This window comes from Podarcis pityusensis, assembly GCF_964106645.2.
Source record: "Podarcis pityusensis genome assembly, chromosome: 1".
NCBI lineage: Eukaryota > Metazoa > Chordata > Lepidosauria > Squamata > Lacertidae > Podarcis > Podarcis pityusensis.
The window spans coordinates 42,819,810-42,845,530 of NC_138028.1; the positions used below are offsets into that span (position 1 = coordinate 42,819,810).

The 25,721-nt window shown below is 44.2% G+C and overlaps 2 protein-coding genes across 5 annotated transcripts; one reads left to right on the forward strand and one right to left on the reverse strand.

Moving 5' to 3' along the window:
- Positions 1-4,302: 4,302 nt before the first annotated feature.
- On the reverse strand, positions 4,303-23,591 carry LOC308472473 (prolactin-releasing peptide receptor-like). 4 transcript variants are annotated; one of them, XM_080997387.1, is made up of 3 exons: positions 23,237-23,591; positions 21,428-21,488; positions 4,303-7,103 (listed from the first exon to the last, which is right to left on the reverse strand). In XM_080997387.1, the coding sequence occupies exons 2-3, from the start codon at positions 21,453-21,455 to the stop codon at positions 5,956-5,958; spliced, it is 1,176 nt and encodes a 391-aa protein (XP_080853513.1). In that variant the 5' UTR covers positions 21,456-21,488; positions 23,237-23,591; the 3' UTR covers positions 4,303-5,955. The 4 variants fall into 4 exon arrangements, with proteins under 4 accessions (XP_080853513.1, XP_080853516.1, XP_080853515.1 ...); XM_080997390.1 differs by lacking the exon at positions 21,428-21,488 and having other exon boundaries at positions 4,303-7,088; XM_080997389.1 differs by lacking the exon at positions 21,428-21,488.
- On the forward strand, positions 18,891-20,455 carry LOC308472577 (uncharacterized protein). The gene is made up of 2 exons (XM_080997552.1): positions 18,891-19,071; positions 19,112-20,455. Exon 2 carries the CDS (start codon positions 19,436-19,438, stop codon positions 20,351-20,353), a length of 918 nt encoding a protein of 305 aa, XP_080853678.1. The 5' UTR covers positions 18,891-19,071; positions 19,112-19,435; the 3' UTR covers positions 20,354-20,455.
- Positions 23,592-25,721: the final 2,130 nt, after the last annotated feature.

Here is a 25,721-nt window from a genome sequence, read left to right on the forward strand (position 1 = left end):
TACATATATATGGGCTTGCCGATCAGAAGGTTGGTGGTTCGAATCCCCGTGACTCCCGTTGCTCGGTCCCTACTCCCGCCAACCTAGCAGTTCAAAAGCACCCTGTGCTGGTCCCGGGGGGGAAGGTTACCGTTGGCGTAGTCAAAGTCTGGTCCTGGGTCACTGGTCTGGAAACAGTTCACAAGGAGCGAGGCGAGGTCCGAAGCAGGAAGCCAGGCGGGGACAGGAACACTGGAAGGTCAGGTCTGGGTCCGGGCAAGAGCAGGTACTCAACGACATTGCTCCCACAACCTGGGACCGGGCTGACTGGCCTTTATCTTCTCTGAGGCCAGGGGTGGTCCCGGCCCCCAGGAGACCCACCTCTCCTGGCCTTTAGGCGAGCACTCCTCCTGGGATAAACCAGTTCCCTCTGCCTCTCTGCCCTAAGCAGTTCAAGAGAGGCTGGGGAGTTACTGGACCCAGGGGGAGACTCACCTTCCTCTGGCAGGGCCGGGAGAGGCGCACCTGTAGGCACTGTGTCCTTAATCACCTCCGGAGCTAGAGTGGAATCACCTGGTGCCTGCTCCTGAGGATCCGGCACAGGTGCAGGCGCTTCAGATCCAAGGCCCCGCCCCAGCTCAGCCGGCCCTGGAGGCAGGGACTCTTGTGCAGGCTGGGGTTCCTCCGGTTCAGCCTCTGAATCAAATTCCCAGGCCATCACACACCCTCAAAAAGTGCAAGTAGATAAATAGGTACTGCTCCGGCGGGAAGGTAAACGGCGTTTCCGTGCGCTGCTCTCGTTCTCCAGAAGCGGCTTAGTCATGCTGGCCACATGACCCGGAAGCTGTATGCTGGCTCCCTCAGCCAATAAAGCAAGATGAGCGCCGCAACCCCAGAGTCATCTGTGACTGGACCTAATGGTCAGGGGTCCCTTTACGTTTACCTTTACAACCTGAGCCTACAATGGAGGGGTTCACAGCATTAACACCCCAATAGGGTCTTACTTCTCCCATAGCCACAGCCTTGGATTCAAACAGAAATCAATCATTGCTCTGTGTGTGTCTCTTTCCAGCTTGCTGCTTTGCTTCTGGTTCACAACACTGCAACTCTCAACTCTGGCTTTGCCCTTATAATTTTCTGCAAGTTGGGGGAGGGGCCCCACCCATTTACCATCTCACACAGAGCCCCTTTCCTTTGTTCCCCCTAATGGCCCATCACCCAGGTGATTGCCTTAGCAGAAAGCTAGCCTGGCTTATTTAACATAAGCTGGATCCAGGGGCTGGAAGGGACTTCCCCCAACCCCACAAAAATTGAAATCAAAACAGTACTATAGTGTGCTTATTGGCAAAATTGTCATTATTTCATTTTGCTGCTCATTGTTGACTCTATAATAAAACAAGCTGTGTGTGTATGTATGTGTAGTTACATAGTCCAGCAAAATTAACATTTGACCCAGATATTTAGAATAGGAAAGCAGAAAATTACATGGTATTTTCCTTTGGTAACCATGATAAGTCTCCAAAGAGCCCCCCCCCCAAAAAAAAATCCTAGGTTTTTTTTGTTTTTTGTTTAATACCCTCTGAGGGTTTTTGACCGTTTTGAGATGAAGAATGTTCATTTCAGTTAGTTTCAGATATAGCTCATTAGTTGCAGAGATGAGGGTTTTCCCTGCCGCAAGTTGGATTTGGGAGGGATTTTCAGTATGTTTGATACAGCTAGGAAATAAACATACTCTGCCATTTTCAGATTTACATTCTAAAAGTCCAGGGAATTTTATTGGACTACTTCATTTTTAGAGCACTCTTCTGGACAAACCATCCAAGTTTTTGAGTATGCATCATTTTTAAAGCTTGAGGTTTGGTGGGCTTTCTGTATGATCTGCTTAATGCATACTGGTCTTACCTAGACACATTTTCCTTGAAAACTCTTCCAACAGAGTAGTAGTAAAGATAAACGTCCCAGAAGAAAAGTGAAGTTGCTGGTGGCTGTACTCTGTGTTGGACTGCATTTCTTAAAAGCAACTTGGTTGATAAGAGGTAGCAAAAGAAATAACTGCAAAAGTAAAGTGGCACTTCATATTAGGGTGGGAGGTTGGATGATGTGAGAATGTTCCTACTTCTATAAAAGAAACACATGGCTTTTGTACATCTGTATCGAATATAAAAATGTGTTGCTCTCTATGAATTATGCACAGCATAATTATGATAGGAAAATAGCTGGATACAGTTTATTCCATTCAGCGTAAAGTAAATCATAACCTTCCTACAATACATTTCTTTTCACAAGCCACCAGCCGCAACTTGTTATACATGACCGACAACGACGCAACCTTTACCTTTTAAAACACTTATTTTTATTTGTTTTCAAGTTATTATGGAGCCACAGAGACAAGTAAACAATAACAAAAATTTAAGAATACAACAGACTAAAGGCAGGGCATCCGGAACCTAAACATATTAAATAGTAACACCTGAGCTAAAATCATGACAATCATATTTCTAGAGACGGCACAGGGAGTGAGATAACTGTAAATCTGAAACCCAAACTCTGAATAGAAGTGATCAGGATCTTCCTATTCCTTAGAGAGCCATAACATATGTGCTATTTTGTTCTGCAATAACTAAATTACAGGGACTTTTATACCGTGAGGATATAGCCGGATTTGTCAATGATTTCCACTGTGTGACTTAACCCCTAAAAGCACATGTCTCCATGATCTCATGAGACAGACAGATGCAACATCAAGCTATAGAGAGCCTGTCAGCTGTCAGCAATGCTCTCAGCATCCACGTCAAAAGTTCATTTTGGTATAACGACTTCATAGAGAAATACACTCTTTACTAAAGCATTATTAGACCGCACTAAGCTCTCCCAAGTGTTGCAGCACACGGTGCTTGTTACAACTAAATAGTTTCTGGTCTCACTCATGAAGAGTGCTCGGCTGCATTTGAAATACTTAGCGCAGCTCAAGGGATTTCTGTGGTGATTGAGATTTTGCTGCTGGCACAGAGTATCAGGGGGCTGCAAATCTTACCTAGCCATCCCTTTATATGAAATAAATCAATAGGCACCTGCTTATATCTAATCCCCTTGAAATGGATTTTATTGAGCTGTTACTAGGAGAGGTTGTTTCAATATGTGGCTAGCTTACAAAAACAGATACGGACTTTGCTAAAAAATATAACCACATACCTTTTATCAAGCTGCAGGAGAAAACAACATGCTGCCAATTCTGTGTATGTTTATTCAGAAGTAAATCCCACTTGCTCAGTAGGATTACTCTCAGGTAAGTGTGCACAGGATGATGTGAACACTTTGCCTTTGATGTGCTCGTGTTAAATAGGCCTTAGTGTCGTCCCCCCCAAATGCTAAACACTCTCCGAAGAATCTTAAAACTCTACTGAGGCTAGTGGAAGAGATATAAGCAGTGCTTTATTATTATTATTAAAATGTGTTTAGGTGTACAGTGGTACCTCGGGTTACAGACACTTCAGGTTACAGACTCTGCTAACCCAGAAATAGTACCTCAGGTTAAGAACTTTGCTTCAGAAAAAAAAGGTTAACAATTGGGTAAAAGATTAATGGTAAGGATTTGCTGAACCAACAAACTGAATTGGAATACAAAGAAGGGAGGTATGAGGAGGTCTGGGGAAATAAGAGTAAGGAAGATAGGTTATGGAACATTATTGTGTTTTTAACTGTTTATTTTGTATGTTTTTTCTTACTTTTTACTTTTTTGTTGTAATTTACACTTTTTTCTTTTTGTTTTCTGTATTTTTGTGAAACTTTAATAAATATCATTTAAAAAAAAAAAAAGAACTTTGCTTCAGGATGAGAACAGAAATCGCGCGGCCGTGCGGCAGCAGTGGGAGACCCCATTAGCTAAAGTGGTATCTCAGGTTAAGAACAGACCTCCAGATCGAATTAAGTTTTTAACCCGAGGTACCACTGTACTCTCATTCCGTCTGAGACTCAGGAAACTCTGTGACAAGGAAACGAGGCTGCCATCAGGGGTAGCAACGGAACTGATGATTCACTGTGCTAGAGAAGAACCTAAAAAGTTTTAAATCATTAGTTTCTTATCCCATTAGATTCACAAAATGTTTAGGGGTATGCATACCCCTGCGTACCCCCAGAAAAAAAGCACTGGATATAAGCATGTGCTCAATTCAGTGACTCCAATCACTAAGATATAAAAATGCTTCACTTTAGCTGTACATTTACAAGCATGAAGATTGCATGTTCTGTAACCCAATCCTAGGCATGATTACTCATAAGTAAGTCAAACATTGTAGCTCTTTCATATAAGAAATTCCGCCTCACCCAATCATGCCAATTGCTCTTTTCTGCAACTTTCCCAGCTCTACAATATCCTTTTGGGGGTGTGGAGATCAGAATTGCAAGCAGTATTCCAAATGTGGCTTTGCCACAGGTATCTATATGGACATTACAATATTGGCAGTTTTCTTTCAGCCTCTCCCCTGGTCGTTCCAGGAACAGAAATAGTTTTTTCCGCAGCTGCTACTTGCCAGATCTGACCTCCTCACTGAGCTATCCATTGACCAAATATCTCTTTCCCAGTTAGTCACTGCCAGTTCAGACTGGATCATTATATATGCGAAGTTTGGGTGGGGGGCATTTCTGCATCATTTTACACTTAGATATTTCCTTTTATTGCCAATCTACGTATACACTTGCAGAACTTTATCCACAAAGCTATAGCAACAATAATAGTAATTTTAAAATATAATTTCCATTTCTGAGAAGGTATTTTTGTACATGCTATTTGGACTTAGAAACAATTCCAGCAAAGCCATAATTTAGAATAAAAGTTTTTAAAGGTACTGGGAGAATACTGGAGTTTGTGGAATTTCCTAGCTCTTGAATAGGAGTTAATGGTGCAAATACATTGGTGCTGTGGCCTAAATATCTAATTGGCTGCTCGTTACGGTGTATTTTCCCTTATCCAACTTTATTTCAGTTTCTGAAATGCACATCACATTGTCACAATAATTATCTTACTTTTAAAACTAGCACAATAAGACACTAGCACAGTGTGACTTAATTATTCCCATTTAGTTCACTCATTTGTGAAAAATAACTTGGATGTAATGTATGAATTATAATTACAAGCAACGTTTTGAATGTTCTGCATGGAAATGCAATATATACATCCACATCTGTTCAACTCTGGTGTGACAAAGTACGAGGGGAAAAACTGTAGTTCAAAGCAAGCAATTTCTATAAATTTGGCCCTATAGCCCTGACAACATTGGTTCAGCTTTTACCAAATGCACTGGTCCACTTTGCAAGTACAAAAAGTAGTGTGTCTTCTGCCAATGATATGTTCGGATGTTGATTCTGAATGAACATATATAACAGCCACATTTCTCAGATTAGCTGGCTCCGCTTCTTCAGCCAGAAACCCCATCTGCTGGTTTTGCAATCCGTCCTCCACTCCCAGTAATGCCATTTTTACAGATCTGGAACCTTTTTTTAATGGAGGGCACTTCCTTATCTTTATCTATTTATTTATTAAATTTGTATACCGCCCTTCACAGGGCAGTTCACAACATGAAAATACAAAACAAGAACACAGAATACATAACAGAAAACACAAAAACCAGCCAATAACTGCCACCGCCCGCTTTACAGGCTGTACAGACTACAGGGCAGGTATGCACACAGTAGTAGAGGCTGATGGGACTGCAGAGCCAAGGAGCTGTCCTTTCAGCACCAGCATCATTACAGCTTACCTGGATTACAGGGCTGGGCTGGGGCAGGGAGGAAGAGAGGGCAGGGCAGGGCAAACCCAAAAGCAGGAGCTCTGCTGTGCCTGTGCATCCCCAACACCATCCAGGTAAGTTGAATGGATGCCAGTTTCAGGGGTCCACCACACCAGCTGCTATGGACCACACATTATACAAGCTGAGAGCAAAGGTGCTCCATACACCCTTGACAGTAGATCGGCTCTCTTTATATTTGTAGGGCTGCTGGGTTTGAGCTAAAAGGAAACTTCTCTTGCAGCACTATTTTTTCGCTGTGGCCCACAGGATGATCTGCCAAAGTGGAGCAGGTATTCAGTCGGGAAGCCTTGCGGCACATGGTGCTTGACCTCTTCCTTTGATGAAAGTAGTTGCTAATGTGGAGTCGGAACTTGTTGTGGAGGGAGGCATAGATGAACGGATTGAAGCATGCAGAACTCATGGCAACCACATGACAGGACACTTGAATGACATTGACATATCTCTTGTCTAGGACGACAAACTCCTCGTCTATATCTATGATCAGATTAACCACCTGAAGAGGGAGCCAGCAACAAGCAAAGCACATGACTGAGATGACGAGGATCCGGAAAGTCTTTTGCTTCTTTTTAGTCCATTTCTCTTGGCCGTGGTAGGCAGCCCCTGGGATGCTCCTGTTCCGGAGGCGATAAGTAATGGCGCAGTAGGAGATGGAGACGGCAGAGAGCGGGAGCATGTAGGACAAGAGGAGCATCAAGCAAGAGTACAGCCACCTCTCGGTCTTGTGGTGCTTCCAGAATTCTTCGCAGATGATCATGTCGTGGCCAATGCTGTTGAGATCCAGGTAATGGGTGTGCATGGATGTGGGGACTGAGACCACGATGGAGAGCAACCAAATGAAGGCCACAATGTAGGCACAGGACTTGCATCTGACCCTTTTGCGAATGGGATAAGCGACGACAATATACCGGTCCACGGCGATAGCAGTGAGGGAGAGGACGGACACAAACACAGTGGCCACTTGCATGAGGGTGACAAAGTAGCACATGAACATCCCAAAGAGCCACCCACGAATCTCAAATGCGTACGAGGCAGTCAGCGGGACGCAGAAAATGCACATGATCAGATCGGCGGCTGCCAAGTTCCCAATGAGGAAATTGGTGGTGCAGTGCAACTTTTTGGTGGTACCAATGAGGAGGAGGAGGAGAAAGTTCCCCGTGCAGGCCACCGTCACCAGGATAGCATAGAGAGGAATGAAGAGTGGCTTCAGTTCAAAGAGAAGGTCCAGGCCTGTGAAAACGGGAGCTGAGCTATTGGAGCAGGAGTCGTTGAGGAGCTGGTTGTCCACTGCCATGTTGGTTTTCCCTTGTGACGATGCTTCTGCAATAAGATAGAAAGGAAAGTTAGGTGGGAGGGAGAATTTATGAGATGTGGGGGACTGTTACATTCAGAGCCAATTTACACACAGAATTCTTCTCCCCACAGTTCCCAGTATGTTAAATATCACTAGGAGATGAGGATAAGTTGTAGGTAAAGGTATAGGTAGAGCAGCCTTCCTCAGTCTGGTGCCCCCCAGACATTCTGGAGTAAAACTCCCATCAGAGCATGCAAAACGTCTGTATAACACCAAGTTTGGGAAGACTGTAGCAGCATGTGGCAAAGGGATGTGAATGCCATGCCTAAACTTCCAGTCCCTATCTTTAAAATTCCTGCACATCTTAGCCTTCATCTTCTATCACCCTTAGCACCTCCCACTCTTCATAATACATCCCTTAGAAGTCCTGAGCAGATCACATTTCATTGCGCCTCTTCTAAGTTTATTCCCTGCTCCTCAGGCATCTTTACCTTAAGCACTTTTTCTCCCAAAGCTATGGAGTCCTTCGGGAATTCTTATTTGCAACTGTAAAAGTGTCCTTAACTTCTGTCTCTCCTCATCTTCTTTCTCCCGCCTACCATCTCCAATGGCTAATCCTGTGTTGCAAATCAATTTCGGGTTGAGACTTGTTTTGTATTTTATGTTTGAACGGTAATGGGCATCACAGCTGGTCTTTTAAAAATAAACACTAAATTGCAGGATTACTCCCATGATGGCAAATTAGAAAGTGGCACCCTTTCATGTCTTATTTGTAAAGCCTGATGTCATTTTATCTTTGCAGCAGCTTGCAGATACTGTTTGTCAGCTCCTGTAGTTCTTTAAGAGCGCTTATCCCGTGTCCCTCCTTATCTGAGCATTCACAGCATTGCATTGTAGCACCTCTGGTCCATCCACTCTCAGGACTTTAATCTCCTTTCTGCTATTCAGAACATGACCCTGGTCTTTTATTTGCCATGCTCTTCGGCTATGTCATGGTCGTGCATAGTTTACAACTGGGAGAATAAGAAGAAATGAACATAGGCTAATGCAAAGAGCATTTTCATTTGGCAGTGGCTGATGTCCACTGATGACATAGAATCTCTTGAGGCAAGAAGAGTGTTGACTGGAAAGAGCTTTCTTCATTAGTCCCACCACCCCCTGCCGTCCTTGATACAGTGTGTCTTTTTTAAAGGAAGTTCACATGGTGCCTACTGTGATGCAATTTAGCCACCAGTCAAGGGTATTTTAGTTTCCCCAGGCTTCTATTCCACTTGAACTTCTCCCTTTTTAAACAGTTGAACTCAGCTGTTGTTGCTGTGTTTGATGCATTTTGCGGGTGCTAGCTGTGTGTGCATGTGTGTGTGATAGTTATGTTACATATTCATATTATTTATCACCTTAGGAACTCTTGGGAGTTGAAGGTGCAGGGTACAAATGTATTAAATTCAATAAGTACTGGTTTCAAGATATTGCTGAAGAGCAGTGTTAGAAACTGAGATATGAAAGCTAGGAGCTAAAATGTCACCTTAAACCTAGGTCATGGGCACAACTATGGAATGTCTAGGCACACTTTTTTTATATAACAATAATACAAAGCAGAAAATGAATGAACTGCAGCTAAAATATTATGTTCATTTTTCACATGGTCCGGTCCTTCCCCTGCCCACTCCCCTAATATTCTTAAGAGGGTCTCTTCTACAGTCTCCAGAGAGTAGCTGGAAGTGGGGAGGCAGAAAAAGGTCCTTGTTTCCTTCCACTCTGCAGTTTTAATCTGAAATCTTAGGTGCAGTACCGTGCCCAAAGCTCAGAAACTGCTCACACTAATGAAATTCCCTGCTGCAAAATGCACCTAGAACAATGGGAGTTTTGAACACTGCTGAAGAACTACCTGACCTGTGCTCCCAATTTCTCCATGTCTTCTGTACCACGTTCAGATGCTCTGTAATTAGCCATCATGTTGCTGCAGCACAACGCCCCCTGTCTAGCTTTTAAAAGCTCTCTTCAGCCAATTCCATTCTGCCTTCTTCTCCCATATCCTGAAAGTCTCTTGCTCTCCAACCCCCCACCCCCGCTCATTTCCACTTGCTGATGCATGTGCCTGAAATCCCCTTCTCAGCATAACACCTCTCCCCCCCCCTCCCTCCCTCCCTCCTTCCCTCTCCCCCTCCCCATCAGGTCAAACCCTTTCTTGATACTCACCTTTTTCTATGAAGCCTTTGGTTTAACCCCTTGGTCTTCGTTAAGTGTGCAATTCATACATAATGGCCTGTGTGCACATAAACAAATGACACCAGCAATGTCAATAGTGTCACTTATATGGATTTAACAAGAATTAGACTGAATTTACAAAGGCTGCTTCTCCCCAATGACAACCTTCCATTTCCAGTTAATGTTACAACTATTCTACTGCCATCCGATATAAAATGAACTCTGCAATATGTAAAATAAAGGCATACACATCATCCTCATCCCATTTAACTGTATTGTTTATTCTCCCCCCCCCCCTTCCCTTGTTTCAACTACAATCAGTACACCATTATGGGTACAGAACAGACTCACAGAGAAACAAGGAGGGGCTGCCTTTGCACCATCCTAGTACTTGCCTGGTCTGCTCTCCCAAGTGTGTGTGTGTGTGTGTGTGTGTGTGTGTGTGTGTGTGTACTGCAACTGTTGCTTGATCTGTGTATCATCTGGTTACAGGCAAGGGTGTTTGTGCTATTTGTAACGGAAGTTGGTGTTTAATTTCTGCCGCTGGGGTTGAGGTGTGGTCCACTGCCCACCTTACTATAACAACAGACCGAGAGCTGACCCCCCAAAGGGACTGACCCAAAAGGAAACCCTGGGGCAGGGGTGCGCAATGCTGCCAGTCAGGCTATAGAAGTTGAAATATACTCGGAGTCAAGTGTGAATTTCATGCTCTTTATTCAGCTCGTAGTAGCAATGAATGAAACTTTCCCCCAAACATCTAGCTATATATACATTATTTACACAATGGGCCCCGTGTGATTGGCTAATTCCGGGCTGCTCCTGTAAGCCAATCAGGTTGCTGATTCATTTCATCCATGAGCCTGATTGGCTGCTCCTGCAGGCCAATCAGGTCGCTGATTCACTTCCACCTGGAGCTGGATTGGGTGGCTCCTGCAGACCAGTCAGACTGCTGCATTCTGGATCCTATTGTTCTAGGATTCAGCTCCATACATAACAGAAGTGTAGGCCAAGCACTGCATGGGACACTTTGGATCAGGACAACTATTGGGCAGTTGCTTTGGGGGGAAGATAGTGAAGAGGGCCATGGCGGGGCAGCTGCAAGCATTCTTGGAGGACACAGATTATTTAGATCCATTCCAATCTGGGGTCAGGCCTGGCCATGGAACTGAGTCAACCTTGGCTGCCTTGATGGATGACCTTTGCAGATAGTGGGACGGGTGTGTGTGTGTGTGTGTGTGTGTGTGTGTGTGTGACCTTGTTCCTCCTTCTTGATCTCTCCTTGATAGCCATTGCTTGTGGTCTCCTCTCAGACTGGCTCTGGAGAACGGGATTTGGGGACACTGTATTGCAGTGGTTCCAATCCTATTTTCCAGACTGAATCCAGAGAGTAGCATTGGGAGAGCTTCTATATTTTGTTTACAAGCGATCCTTGCACCAGGCGAAACCATTTACTTGAGTGGTTTAGGAGTTGGGACGCTAATATACCAGAACTATAAGGGAAGGGGGTTATATATCCACAGTTTCCCACATCTGATGAATAATATATTCTTGTTGATACACTTTCAAAATATTACTATCAGTTGGGAACATAAGGCATCCACCTGCCTTCCACTGAGTCAGCCCATTGGTTCCTCTACTCCAGCATTGTCTACCCAGACCTTCTGATGTCTCAAACAAGAGTATTTCCTAGCTCCACCTGGAGTTTCCAGGGATTGAACCCAAAGTTCAGAAAAGTTCTTCTGAAGCTCTGCAAAGTACATCAAGAGATCTATCATTCGCTCAGTTGGCCACTTCTGTCTTCAGTATGATTTCTCCTTTTATAATATTATTCAATACATGTTTTTATGTATGTCTTTACTCAATAGGGGCTCCATCCATAATGATCTAGGGTAGCCTGCTGTGTAGAAATGGGTGACAGATTGTATGGCCTCACCTTTGGAGCTCTGGCACCTTTTCATTTTGGTGTTAATTGGACTTGGCAATTAGCAGGATATAAATTGTACAAAGGCTTGAGGTCAAAAACCAGGAGGAAATGTAAACCAGCTTATCCTGATATTTTAGTTTTAGTCTCCAGTATTTTATCTGAATGGGGGTGAGGCAATAAGTTTTTGACCTCACAAACTGAAGATTGTGTTGTTGATTCAAGTTTTCCGATTTTCAGCAGGATATTGGATAATTGTGAAGATATCTCGTCCAGCCTTTTAAAAATACAGTGAAGGGTCTTAATTACTAAGTGTAACTGCTCACAACTGGGGAACTCCCCCATAACAGATGCCAAACCATCTTCCTGCGATGAGAGTTTTTCTTTCGTATTCTCCTTTACAGGCTTTACATTTGAAACATTTTGAGTCATCGGAATCGGAGTAGTTTCTAAATCAATTAGAGGTTGGAAGCGATTTTGGGTTTCCACTGCAAAGCATTGCTCGGCATGGTCACTCCCTCCTTCATTCCGGTGTGGCACCAACCTTGATAGTTTTGGTTTAGGGGATGATAGGGGCTCGTCAAAGTCTCTCAAGCGTTTTTTCTGACCCATGCTTTCCTCAGGCCAGAGATTATACGATTCTTAAAATAACATAACACTTGACACGCAATTAAGTTAATGGCGTTCTCAACTCCTTTAGCAGCTAAAACCAGCCCGCTGATACGAGAGAAACAAAGAGCAGCTTGCAGCAGTCTGGAGCAGGGCCAAATCTCTCAAAGAGTTTCCATAGTATGCGGCTGCAGCAATTATAAAATACTTCAAAAACTGACTGAGTCAGTTGAGATAAAAGTATAAAAGATTAAAAGAAGATTAAAAGAAGTCCGAAGAGCACCGGTAAGCGCGTCTTACCTCGGCGCCATGTTGGCTCCTCCACACCAGCTTATCCTGATAGAATTTTATCCTGCGGAAGGACTATCTAATACTCTCTAGTTAGGAGTAGCTCTTGGTTCAAAACAAACCAGATCAGTAGTTGGCATAACCATAGCAATCTTCAGGGGCATCATATCAGTTTTCAACTTGGGAGGGAAGATATTTCAATAGGGGGACAATATTCACAGCCAGCTTTAAAGGTCTCTTTCCCTTTCGCTATATTCAATTTTAAACTGCAAATAAAAATCAATGCCTTTTGAGATTGTGTTGTAATTTCCATTTACATCTTGTCTGAGAAACAATCACACATGGACAAATAAAGCTGCCCTCCCTCCGTCTCTCCACACGTAGCACATTGTACCACTTCAAGATTGGTGCTATACCACACAACCAGTAACATAGAAATTGGGGGTGATAGCATTCATTGTTAGGGTCCAGGGACAGGGAAGGGGATACACAAATGGTGTGCTTTGGAGTGATGGTGAAAGCAGGGTGCTGATTCCTAGCACTGGCATTGTGGGCCAGATTGGAAGTGTCCTGCATGAATGACAAATTACCCCAGTCGGGGGTACAGCATGGGGGTGGGGCTGCGGGGTGATGGCCCCAGGCACATTTTTCTGGGGAGAGCTTCTCATGCCGCCCTGTCAGCCCTGTGTCGCTTTGTGAGGCTGAGATCTGATCTGAACAATTCTCCCAGCAAATCGTTCAGATCAGATCCCAGCCTGGCAAAGCAGCTCGCGGCTGGTGCCATTCTGGAGGCATCAGCGGCGAGGGCTGAGTTGGCACAGCAGGCTCCTTTCACCTTCCATGCCTCACCCCCCCTGGTGCACGCACATGCCCCTCCAGGGCACCAGCAAACCACGCTACACCACCGACCCCAGTAGCATCTGTGATTAGACAGGCCTATGTCTCCTTTGCATAGGAAAGAGAGGATACCAGCCATTGAACTTCTGAGACCACTACAAGGTAAGTGATACAAATGTCCTGTGCAGATAGCCAGTGTGGTGTAGTGGTTAAGAGCGGTAGACTCGTAATCTGGTGAACCGGGTTCGCGTCTCCGCTCCTCCACATGCAGCTGCTGGGTGACCTTGGACTAGTCACACTTCTCTGAAGTCTCTCAGCCCCACTCGCCTCACAGAGTGTTTGTTGTGGGGGAGGAAGGGAAAGGAGATTTTTAGCCGCTTTGAGACTCCTTAGGGTAATGATAAAGCGGGATATAAAATCCAAACTCTTCTTCTCTATCATCACTGCTGCATTCTATAGCTGGCAGTTGCTTTCGGACATAACATGGATATTTCACCTCCCACAACGTTTCTGATGGAATATCCTTGGAAAAGGTAGACACTCCTATCTCCAGTGACACCTGGGCCCTTCATTCAGTGAAGTTACCCAGCTGTGCACATGGTCTAGCTCACTCTGGTTTTACAGTGTTCCCCTGCCGGCTTTGCTGATGTACCGGAGACCAGACATGAGCATATGGTGTAGGTAAGATCCTCCACTTTATAATTGTCAGCTTTATAATTGCCTCATTTTACAGCAGTTACATTGAAAACGGCTTATGCTGAACCTCAGATCCAATTACACTCTGATTGATGGCAACTCCTCTCTTCTCTTTCTCTCTCAAACCACTTGGTGCTTTTTCAGAGTGGTTTAGATTTTATTTCCCTTCTCTGAAAAAAAGTAAGTTGTTGTTTTGACACTGAAAATCTTCTAGCATTTTTCATTTCTATGAAAAATTGTGTTCTTTGTCTTCCATTCACCAGAGATTGCAAGAAAATTTGCAGTTATCATCCCTATGAAATTGGCAAAATGCCCATTCTCTTAAGATGAGCTGCTGAAATTGAAGATTTATCTGCAAGCTGCTGGTAGGTTTGAGAGTAAACCTATACTTATAGAATGCCTGTTGTATGGAAATTGGAGGGTTAATTAAGTTTAGATCCAGTTTCTATGTATAGTACAACCACCACCACCACCACCACCACTAGGAATATGGATTGCTTCCTCCTCCTTGATGATCACTCGTAGCTGAGTAAGATTGTCTTCCATGAACATGGTCTTAAAAGTGAGTCCATAAGTGACTGTGGAGGCCAATTCTGGAGCCACACGTCCTTCCACAGTGAAGACATAGGTTTCATGCAGGAGTTGATCTTGGTGAAGGTTTGCCAAATGTGCCTTCCTTTTAGCATGTCTCTCCCTTTTGTCCTGAGTCTGAGCATCTTCAAAGTCTGTGATACCTTTGGTAAAGGCTGTTCTCCAATTGGAGCACTCGCAGGCCAGTGTTTCCCCATTGTCAGTCTTTATACTACATTTTCTGAGATTTGCCTTGAGAGAGTCTTTAAGCCTCTTTTGTTGACCACCAGCATTACGCTTTTCATTTTAAAGTTTGGAATAGAGTACATAGTTGCTTTGGAAGACAATAATCAGGCATCTGAGCAACATGACCAGTCCAACGAAGTTGGTGTTGAAGAATCATTGCTTTGACACTGGTGATCTTTGCTTCTTCCAATACACTGGCATTAGTTTGCCTATCTTCCCAAGTGATGTGTAATTTTTTTCAGAGACACCGTTGATGGAATCTTTCAAGGGGTTGGAGATGGCGTTTATAAGTGGGCCATGTTTTCTCTTCATCAAAGACATGGTTACAAGCTTAAAATATTAAAAAAAGAAGCTGTGGTGGCATCCAAAGGCTGGTAGCATTGTGCAATTGTCCCACTCACTACCAGGGTCCAATCCCAGCATTTGCTTTTCATTCAGATAGGGTAGGGACGTCCAACCAGTAGATCATGATCTACAGGTAGATCCCCGGCTGATCCTGGTAGATCGCGGGATCCTTATGTACATAAAGCTACAGGGAAAAAGCAAAAAAAAAACACCAAACCTCTGTGCAATTCTCCCCCCAAAAAGCTCAACAACTCTGGGCTCAACAACTCACCCCAATCCACCCACTCCACACATGCTCCTCCCCCCTCCAATGACAATGGGTAGATCACTGTCAGTTTTTTTATACTGGGAGAAGATCACAGTCTGTTGGGAGTTGGATATGCCTGAATAGGGCATAGTCAGATGATGAGCTTAGTCTCCAAAACTGTCAAGCCCTGCATGACACACGAGGGTTATCCAGATTGAACAATGCATAGTCTATTCAATACCAGGGGGGTAAAGGTGGGGGAACACATTGTGAGTGCTTAACAATGGGATATTTAAAGGTCTAGCAGCCTATATTTCCCGTGCTTTGCATATGTTTATTTCAGTTTTAAACTCTGCTGGAGGTTCTTTTGGCTAGAGAGTGAATCAACCCCACACTTTTGGAATTCAGGCAGTCTGCTGTTTAGTAGTTTCTCACACACAAAGGACTTCAGGATTTATTGGTATTCACCAGTTATTTCCCAACACCCCAAAACTACTCTACTGCCTTCAGGTTTGGTGGAGTACACTATCCCATTACCAGTTTTGAAGAAAGATCTGACGGCCACTGTGGTTGGCTCCTGTTTGGGGACTGGGGATAGGTGGCAGGTATCTTGTTCTTTTCCTCACAGACAGCGGCATTTCCCCCCTTCTTGAGCAAAACTGTCTTCCAAGCCATCTGGGAGGCTACTGGGAGGCGCTCCTGTTTAGGGAAGTTTTTAATGTTTGATGCTGGATTGTTTTTAATATTCAGTTGGAAGCCGCCCAGAGTGGCTGGGGAAACCCAGCCAGATGGGCGGGGTATAATTAATAAAGTATAAAGTATAAATAATAAATTATTATTTATATTATAAATAATATAAATATATATTTATATATATTTATATAAATACATAGATATAGATATATAAATATAAATAATATATATTATTTATATTATTACTGTGTCACACTGAGAATTTGGAAAGCACAGCCTTCAGCATAACCAATGGATTAAAGGGGGAGGGGACACAGCAATCCCAACAGCAGTTGATTCAAGAATAACATTTCCCACCAACAAAATATTATGAACTGAATGAGAATCCTCACAGCGGAAACACCTATAGAGCCAAAATAAGGATCTAGCACCAAAAATGAAGAACCACCATGTACGTTTATGGGGGTTGGGGAGAGAATTATTGCGTAAATAAAGCCATCAATAAAGCAAGCACACACACCACCATCCTTGTGTGACTAGTTACTCTTTGAATAATAGCTTGTAAAATTCAGGTTTTAGATTCCACATGATGAATGCCAGAATACTTTTTTGGTGGGTAAAGGTAAAGGTAAAGGTAAAGGTAAAGGTAAAGGTAAAGGTACCCCTGACCATTAGGTCCAGTTGTAGATGACTCTGGGGTTGCGGCGCTCATCTCGCTCTATAGGCCGAGGGAGCCAGCATTTGTCCGCAGACAGCTTTTGGGTCATGTGGCCAACATGACTAAGCCGCTTCTGGCAAACCAGAGCAGTGCACGGAAACACCATTTATCTTCCCACTGGAGTGGTACCTATTTATCTACTTGAACTTTGACATGCTTTCGAATTGCTAGGTTGGCAGGAGCTGGGACCAAGCAACGGGTAGGTATAAGCAAAACAGGAAAAAACAAATTGCCTGGAGAAAACAGCAGTGAGGTTGTCATCCTAAATCCATTTGCATCATTTCTCTGTGTGTGACTGGACTCCAGGGACTGACTACAACTCAGATTAGTAGCTCTCTGCCAAGAAGGTACAATATGAAACAAAGCTGAGGATCTGCCAATGGATAATTTGGAGTATTTCATATCTTGCCACAAGGAGGAGCAAAATGCCCACTGAAAGAAAAGCACTGGGGAACTGATTCTTTTCCCAGGAATAGTGAGTTGTATTCACTATCCAAAGCTTTGCAGAGGAAGAAAACTCCCAGTCTATGCCAATGAATTCTGCATTATGCTGATGTTTTCCATCTGGGGGGAAATTGGAAATGTGTGAATGGTTTTTAATAGGCACTCTAATAAGCAGCAGCTTCTTTACATAGCCAGGGATAGCATGAATCCCATTATAGATCTGCTTGTCGGCTCCTTCCAAATCTTCACCCCATCCCACTCCTGATGTCAGCACTCTGTCCTGGGGGTGGTGAATGCAACACTGGAAGGGGATCAGACCAATTCTGCAAAGTGAAGCAGAAGAGGGGCTGATTGTAAGAGGGGCTTTTGGAAGGAATTTCACATGGAAACAGTTCCAATAAAGGGTGAGGGATTGGTGAAATGTGGGGAGGACTTCTATGAGGGAAGAGCATGAGCATGGCCAAGAAGCACACATGTTGTGGGAGGGAGAGATTTTCCATGCATGTGAGCAAGAAATCAAACCTTTGTTTTCTTCACTGCAATACATTTTCTTAACATTCTTTGCTGTTTCCTACATCCAGACTGGTCCTGTTCAGTAGTGAATTCTGAGCAGATTGACTAAAAGAGGATGACAAGAGTTTACAGTGCAATCCTAAGCATGTTCACTCAGAAGTAGCTACTGCTGAGTTCAATTGGACTTACTTTCTAGAAAGAATGCTTGGGACTGTATTTTCCATGGGTAAGTCCTACATTTGTGTTGACCACATGCTAATGTAAGCAAAACCCAATCTAACATCTCTACTGGCTTAAGTGTGCAGTTTTACTTCCATGTTCCATCTGGCATCGGTGATGTTCTCACATTCCACATAGGCAACAATTGGTACATCAGTGTGAGATGCTTTTGGATATCTGGTATGGAAACACTATAAGAAGCATGCCTCCTCCTGTAAGCAGTTTAGTTCATTTCTTTTCCTTCCCTCAGTCAAGCAGAAACACGAGTGTGTTAGCTCCTGTGTTTGAATGGGAAAGGGTTTTTGCAGGGAGTTGTCCTGGTATCTGCTTACGTAGGATCAATAAAATGTGTGTTGCTATTACTTCTGTTGTCCTGTGTGCTGCAAAATGCACAAGGAATCAAAGAAGCTGCCAAAGCAGATTTGCTTCATGTGTTATATTCAACTTATGCATGGAAGCAGGGCCGGATTTAGGTTTGATGAGGCCCTAAGCTACTGAAGGTAATGGGGCCCTTTGGTGCAACTGGACTTCTCTGCGACCCACCCTCTCTGCAGGGAGGTGGGACCAATTCGGATGGTCCGCCCCCACCACTTAATGGATCCAAATGGTTTCCAGAGAGTGGTAGGGGATGTTTTATCCCATGTTGATGGCCTTTCAGCCGATTCCCTGGTGGCCTGCTGGAATGTGGAGTTAACCAGGGCTATTGACTGTTTGGCTCCGAAGCGCCCTCTCCGATTGCATGGAGCCCGGACAGCCCCGTGGTTTTCCACGGATCTGAGGGCAATGAAACAATCGTTGAGACGGCTAGAGTGCCGGTGGCGGATAACTCATTCCGAATCTGACCGGACACAGGTTAGAGCTCAACGTCGAGCCTACCAAGTGGCGATAGCGACAGCGAAGAAGACTTTCTTCGCCGCCTCTATTGCATCTGCAGAAAACAGCAGCAGGAGACTTTTTCAGGTGGTTCACAATTTAGCGGAACCACCTGCGATATCTGGGCCCAGTACGGGCCACATGATCTCCTGCAATGGTTTTGCAAAGTTTTTTGCAGATAAAATCGCTCAGATTCGGGAAGAAGTAGACTCCACCGTGGGAGCAGGGCCAGGGCGGGAGAGTGCTAGAGTCCTGTCTAGTCAAGTTGCGTGGGATCAATTCCAACCTGTTACCTCCGATGATGTGGACAGGCTGCTTGGACGAGTGAAGCCAACCACCTGTCTCCTGGATTATTGCCAATCCTGGTTTATAAAAGCTAGCCAGGAAGGACTGGGCGATGGGCTTCGTGGGGTGGTGAATGCTTCCCTCCGTGAGGGAGCCTTCCCAGACCCGCTGAAAGAGGCGGTTATTAAACCGCTTCTTAAAAAACCGTCTTTAGATGCGGCCACGATGGCCAATTATCGCCCAGTCTCAAATCTTCCATTCTTGGGCAAGGTGATTGAGCGAGTGGTTGCTGATCAACTCCAGGCACGCCTGGAAGAAGCAGACCATTTGGATCCCTTCCAGTCGGGATTCAGGCCTCATCATGGGACTGAAACTGCCTTGGTCGCACTGGTTGATGATCTCCGGCGGGCTAGGGACAAAGGTGAGAGCTGTTTCCTAGTTCTGCTGGATCTCTCAGCGGCGTTTGATACCATCAACCATAACATCCTTCTGGACCGTCTTGAGGGGCTGGGAGCTGGGGGCACTGTCATACAGTGGTTCCGCTCCTTCCTCCTGGGCCGTGTTCAGAAAGTGGTGGGGGGGGGATGAGTGTTCAGACCCCTGGGCTCTCACTTGTGGGGTGCCTCAGGGTTCTGTTCTCTCCCCCATGCTTTTCAACATTTACATGCAGCCACTGGGAGAGATCATCAGGAGGTTTGGGCTGGGTGTTCATCAGTATGCGGATGATACCCAGCTCTACCTCTCTTTCAAATCAGAACCAGTGAAGGCGGTGAAGGTCCTGTGTGAGTGTCTGGAGGCGGTTGGAGGATGGATGGCAGCTAACAGATTGAGGTTGAATCCTGACAAGACAGAAGTACTGTTTTTGGGGGACAGGAGGCGGGCAGGTGTGGAGGATTCCCTGGTCCTGAATGGGGTAACTGTGCCCCTGAAGGACCAGGTGCGCAGCCTGGGAGTAATTTTGGACTCACAGCTATCCATGGAGGCACAGGTCAAATCTGTATCCAGGGCAGCTGTTTACCAGCTCCATCTGGTACGTAGGCTGAGACCCTATCTGCCTGCAGACTGTCTCGCCAGAGTGGTGCATGCTGTGGTTATCTCCCGCTTGGACTACTGCAATGCGCTCTACGTGGGACTACCTTTGAAGGTGACCCGGAAACTACAACTAATCCAGAATGCGGCAGCTAGACTGGTGACTGGGAGCGGCCGCCGAGACCATATAACACCGGTCTTGAAAGACCTACACTGGCTCCCAGTACGTTTCCGAGAACAATTCAAAGTGTTGGTGCTGACCTTTAAAGCCCTAAACGGCCTTGGTCCAGTATATCTGAAGGAGCGTCTCCACCCCCATCGTTCTGCCCGGACACTGAGGTCCAGCTCCGAGGGCCTTCTGGTGGTTCCCTCACTGCGAGAGGCCAAGTTACAGGGAACCAGGCAGAGGGCCTTCTCGGTAGTGGCGCCCGCCCTGTGGAACGCCCTCCCATCAGATGTCAAAGCGATAAACAACTACCTGACATTCAGAAGACATCTGAAGGCAGCCCTGTTCAGGGAAGTTTTTAATATGTGACATTTTAGTGTATTTTTCATCTTTGTTGGAAGCCGCCCAGAGTGGCTGGGGTAACCCAGCCAGATGGGCGGGGTACAAATAATAAATTATTATTATTATTATTATTATTATTAGTCCAGCTGTCCTTTGTCAACAACAAATTGTCGCTGTTTTTTGTGTTGAATATATACTATATGGTAATTTATGAACTTAATAGGTCTCTAAAACCATTTGCACATAACAAAATATATATTATCATAAAATATATATTTTATGTAGGCACCCTATATATAGAAATGAGCAAACCAGTGATATTTTAGGGAGCAGGCTAGCAGGCGGGGCCCATTACTTACATCACAGGAGCCTACACAACACAAAACACTATTGCTGTATGTAGGTTTTATTTTAGTTGTTTTTTATCTTATATTTTGGAAATGTACATCCAGTTGGTTTTTCCTTTAATTCTTTTTGGGGCCCCCCAAGAGAATGGGGCCCTAAGCTATAGCTTGTTTAGCTTATACATAAATCTGGTACTGCATGGAAGATACTGTACATAGGAACTAACACCCAAACTGCATATGCACTATAATCCGACATGTGAGGGCTTTAAAAATGTGTATGTATTGGAAGTCATAGCTGCGTAGCAGACAAACAATCTATATCTATATACCAAGATAGGACTATCACATGCTAATATCTACAGATATGTTTCATAGTTATTCCTACTTGGAAGTACTTTCTGTGCAGGAATTGTGTGACTATCAAAGTGGCCCTGAGTTCCATTAATTATTTGCTCACAGTTGAAGTTGCATGGACATAAATGCAAGGATTACTCTTGCGTCTGCAGGAATCTAACCAAACTACACAAATCCTCTTAAGGTACTGACTAAGATGAATGCTTCAAACATGACACCAATGTTGTCTTGGGCTCCTTTGGCAGGAAAGGTTGGATATAAACTTAATAGATAAAATAAACATAAATGTGATAAAATAGTGTTTTGCCCTGATTTTAAACCCCCTCAGATTGCAGGTGGGTGTGATTGCAGAAAAGGAAAAAAAAAAAAATGATGATTTGCCAACAAGAAGATGGACCACCTTGTTTCTGCTTCCCAGCTTGGTTCATCAGAATTCTTTTCCAGGTGGTATGCACAGCAACCTGTAAACATTTTACTTACATATGACCAAGGCAGAGTTCACTCAGCCTTCCATCAGTAAAACCAACTTTGTATTCTTACCACGTTGCTTGACCATTTCAAGGGCACTTTCAATAAAGATTGTGCTGTCTGTTAATAGATCCTGGATTGGAGCATATCTCTTTCCCTTCTGATTCACTGCTAGGGAGACCCAAGGCAGCCTCATGTCATTCACACACACACTTTGTCACCTGACGGTAGAAAGCTGCTGGGTAATTGCCCTTCTCATTTCAAAAGGTAGTGTGCCAGCAGCATGACAAAAGAGGGCACAAAACCTATCAGGATCTGTAGAATGTTAATTAACATCACGACTTTTCCCAGTGCACTTTTTCTATAGAGAAAGCACTTCAGCTATAAAAGAAAGCAGGTAACCCACATGAGGTTTGGCCAATTCCAGCTGCTTAGCATGCAAGACACAGCTGCTTAGTAGCAAGACACAACATGACAATAGGCACTTTCCTCCTGCATGGCAGTGTTTTCTGTGGAGGGAAAGTGTAAGGTGTGGTACAGCTCTTCACCCTTCACTCCCCAGCCCTCGCCACCAACGGGTGGGTACTTGTGCACTTGGCACAGAGGGCATGCAATAGGGATCTCCACAGGGGGTGCCTGGTTCTGTGCGCCTGGGGCAACAGCCCCCCTGCCCCTCCCCCACTATGCCACTGCTTGGAGGATTCAGAATACTTCATGCTGGTGTAGCATAGTAGCTTGTACAAAAACAAGTGGGGCAGTGGCTCAGAGGCTGAGGCTGCATATACATGCCATACCTTTAAAGCACACTCAAAGCACACATATATGCAGGGCTTTTTTCAGCCAGAACTCACTGGAACTCAGTTCTGGCACCTCTCAGGTGGCTTCCATTGACACTCTTAAGAGAACAAGGAAGGTGTTCATGGTGAATTCTGGCACCTCATTTAAAAGGGTGGTGTGTGTCTTTAGCTACATTCAAGAGGTGCCAGACTCTAATCTTTCCTCTTCCGTGAGCTCACTAGGCGGCTGTAGTCAAGCCACACACTCACCAGCCTCATCAACCCCCCACAAAAACAACTACAGTATGGGGAATAATAATATTGACAAACCAGTGGTGAGAACAGGGCAATTTGCTTCTGTTCTAATAAGATGCTTGGCAATTCCCACCCACAGAATCCATTATTTTACTACAGATCTGACAGTCCATGATTCAGATTTCACCTCTGCCATGAACTCACCAGGTGGCCTTAGGCAACCTACTTTTTAACCCAGTAACGTCTCAGTCTGCAATATGGAGAATACTGACCTACCCTATAGGGGATTACAACTAGATAAGGCATGTGACGTAAGCACAATTAATAATTATCATCTATTATTGTTACTATTGAGGGATTTTGGGAGAGAGAGATGTGTTTGAACCCCTCTCCCCTGCTCCCAAATAGGTGACTCCAAGGAACTTGAAACAGGCAACTTGAAAGAATGAAGAGACAATAGCTAAATGCCCCAGAGAGCCCCGGGAGAATTCAGGGCACTCACATTTGTTTGCTCTCTGAACTTCCGTGGTCTTCAGCGATAGTCTCACACACACCCAACCATGCCGCGTTGCTCACTACTCACTTGCCGCTTTAATGAATCCCGGACACTTATCTCGATCCTCAGTCTAAGCTCAGGGCTGAGATTTTTGCGCACAGAGTCACGCTAGGGGGAAATTAGTTATAAAAATAAAAAAGTAAATTTCCCAAACCTTTTCCTCCTGCCTTTAGGCTGCTGGCTTTTGCTTCTCCGCGAAGGAACACTTTGAATCCCCTTGAAGTAGAAGGAGAGCCACAAGTGGCTTTTCGGCAGGCGGTTAAGTGTCTTCTGTAGATCAGTCTGGAGCTGCTGCGAAGACGCGGTTTCTTAACAGTGTGTTGGCTGCTCCTCTCTCTGCCCCCCTTGTCTTTCCGCTAGATGTTTCAGAGAAGATTCAATAGCCTTCCCGGGCTCTGGGCTCGTCCCTTTGCTCCGTAGCATCGTCCAGGCTGGATCAAGAGAGCCCCACGGGGAGCTGTCCGCGCCTGGTGGTGCTGAAGCAACGCGCGCACTGGCTCTGACTTGCAAAGCGAGCCGCAGAAGCAGACCCTCGCCCCCCTCCGAACGCCGTCTTTTATTCAAATCAGCGAGCTCCTCTTCTCCTCCCACTTCATCCCCTTGCATCAAATTTTATTCCGCCCTTACCGGAGAAGGAGGGTGCTTGCGGCGGCAAAGAGAGGTCGCCTGCTGTGATGACCTCTTCCTCCTGATCCACCAGCATTCACTTTAAATGACCTCGGTGGCTTTCCATCTATGCAGAAATGCCAAACGAAGCCTGAAAGCTCTTTCACGCCTAAAGCATCAAGATTTTAAACCCCATTGGTTTCTTTCTTTAAAAAAAAAGAAAAAGTTTTTATTTATGAAAAACAACCAAAGCACAACCAAAATTGCAAAACGTAGGAGCAGAGCAGTACAGAAGCCATGTTTTCCAAATAAGTAGAGAGCAGATATTGTGGAAAGATGCGAGCTGCAAAACACACGGTGAAAGCCAAATTTTGCAATTTGGTGGGGGAAGAGAGCTTTGTATATCTGTATTTGACACGTAAGAAATGCAATCTCACCAAATGGTATAGGAACGTTCTGGGTCTTCCCTACTTTTAGAAACACGTAATATGTGAGTTATTTTCTCAGCAATAGTCAGAGTCCACATATTCTTATACCACAACGAGAGTCTTGAAGCATCTTTGACTTCTGAGCCAAATAAGTTCTTGCTGCAGTCTGCATCCATGTAAGATGTTCCTTACAGTGGAAAACATTTTTTTCAATCACCCCACAAGTTCAAAGGACCAAGTTGTGGGGAGGCTTAAATGGGGCATTTAATTAAAATAATAATAATTTCAGAATCATCAGCCCAAAATGTGGATGCCAAAGAGCATTCCCACCATTAAGTGGGAAAATTGCCCCCTGCTACCCCAACTATGCTAACAATCCTATAGTATGGGTTATTTAATAGCTTATTAGAAAGCTGCAAAGCTGTGTGGTACTACCTGTACATAACTTTTAAGGAATATTCCATTCCATAAAATGAGGAGATTTATAGGGCTTAGACCCCCAAAAGTCTTTCCACTTATATTCATCTATTTTCAGTTGTGAGTTCTTCTCCCAGGTAAGTTTAAGATCTTCTAATGAAACATAACAAAAAGTTGTTGTTGTTGTTGTTTAAAAAATAAAGCACAAATACTAATACTCTGCCCCAATGACCCAGATTTAATTTTTTTTTAATCCTTCAAATTTAGTAAGGAGTCCAGCAGTGTATGCCTTAAAGACAGAATTAGCCAATAAATGTTGGAACTGACAGATATGCAGCCAATTTAGCCCTGGGTCTCCTACAACTAGTCTGACTTATTCAGTAGAAATCGAAGCATCATTGTTATAAAAGTTTCATAACCTGAATAAGTTCTCCCAATATAAAATGATATACACTGCAAGCTCATATCCCCAATCTGTGGGTGGTAGTTTGTGGAATGAGTGGTGAACAAACTGGGGAAAGATGGTGCTGCCATTTCCCCCCATATCCTCAGTGTATAGATTGTAATGCATAAGGAGTTAGATTAAGAAATGGCAAGACCCATACATCTTTTTCTTGTAACCTACCCTATTCTAATGAAATTCATTTCTTATTAACCTTCCTAATAATAAAACAAAGCTGTCGTGTTTGAAATGTGTCTTAATATCACAACAGATATGAAAGCTCCATCCCCTTCCATCTGGCCTATAACACTAGTTTTTCAATGCTAATCCAGGGTTCTTTTTTGGAATACAAAATTATAAATTAGATTTTGTCAATTTTTAAGAATGCCAGGATGGAGGGGTATGGGGAGTATCTGAAAGAAATACCAAAAAAAATGTATTGCTACAATTTGGCCTAACAAAGACAATTGGGGACTGTTCCATTTACCAGTGTCATTTAAAACAACCACAACAAGAACAGTCGTTGGGAATATAATTTACAGTATACAACTTGTTTATATTTTGTGGAATTTGAACTTGTAAAATTTATTGCCATTTGGAATATTGGCTGCTTCTTTTAGCTTTGATTGCATACCTGGGGCTACATTAAAATACATGTTTTGGGATTTGTGAGGGCTAATAGGAAGACCTGCCATCTGTTCAGCTTGAAGTAGCTCCCTTGAACTAGGCAGACCCTCTTGTGGGTT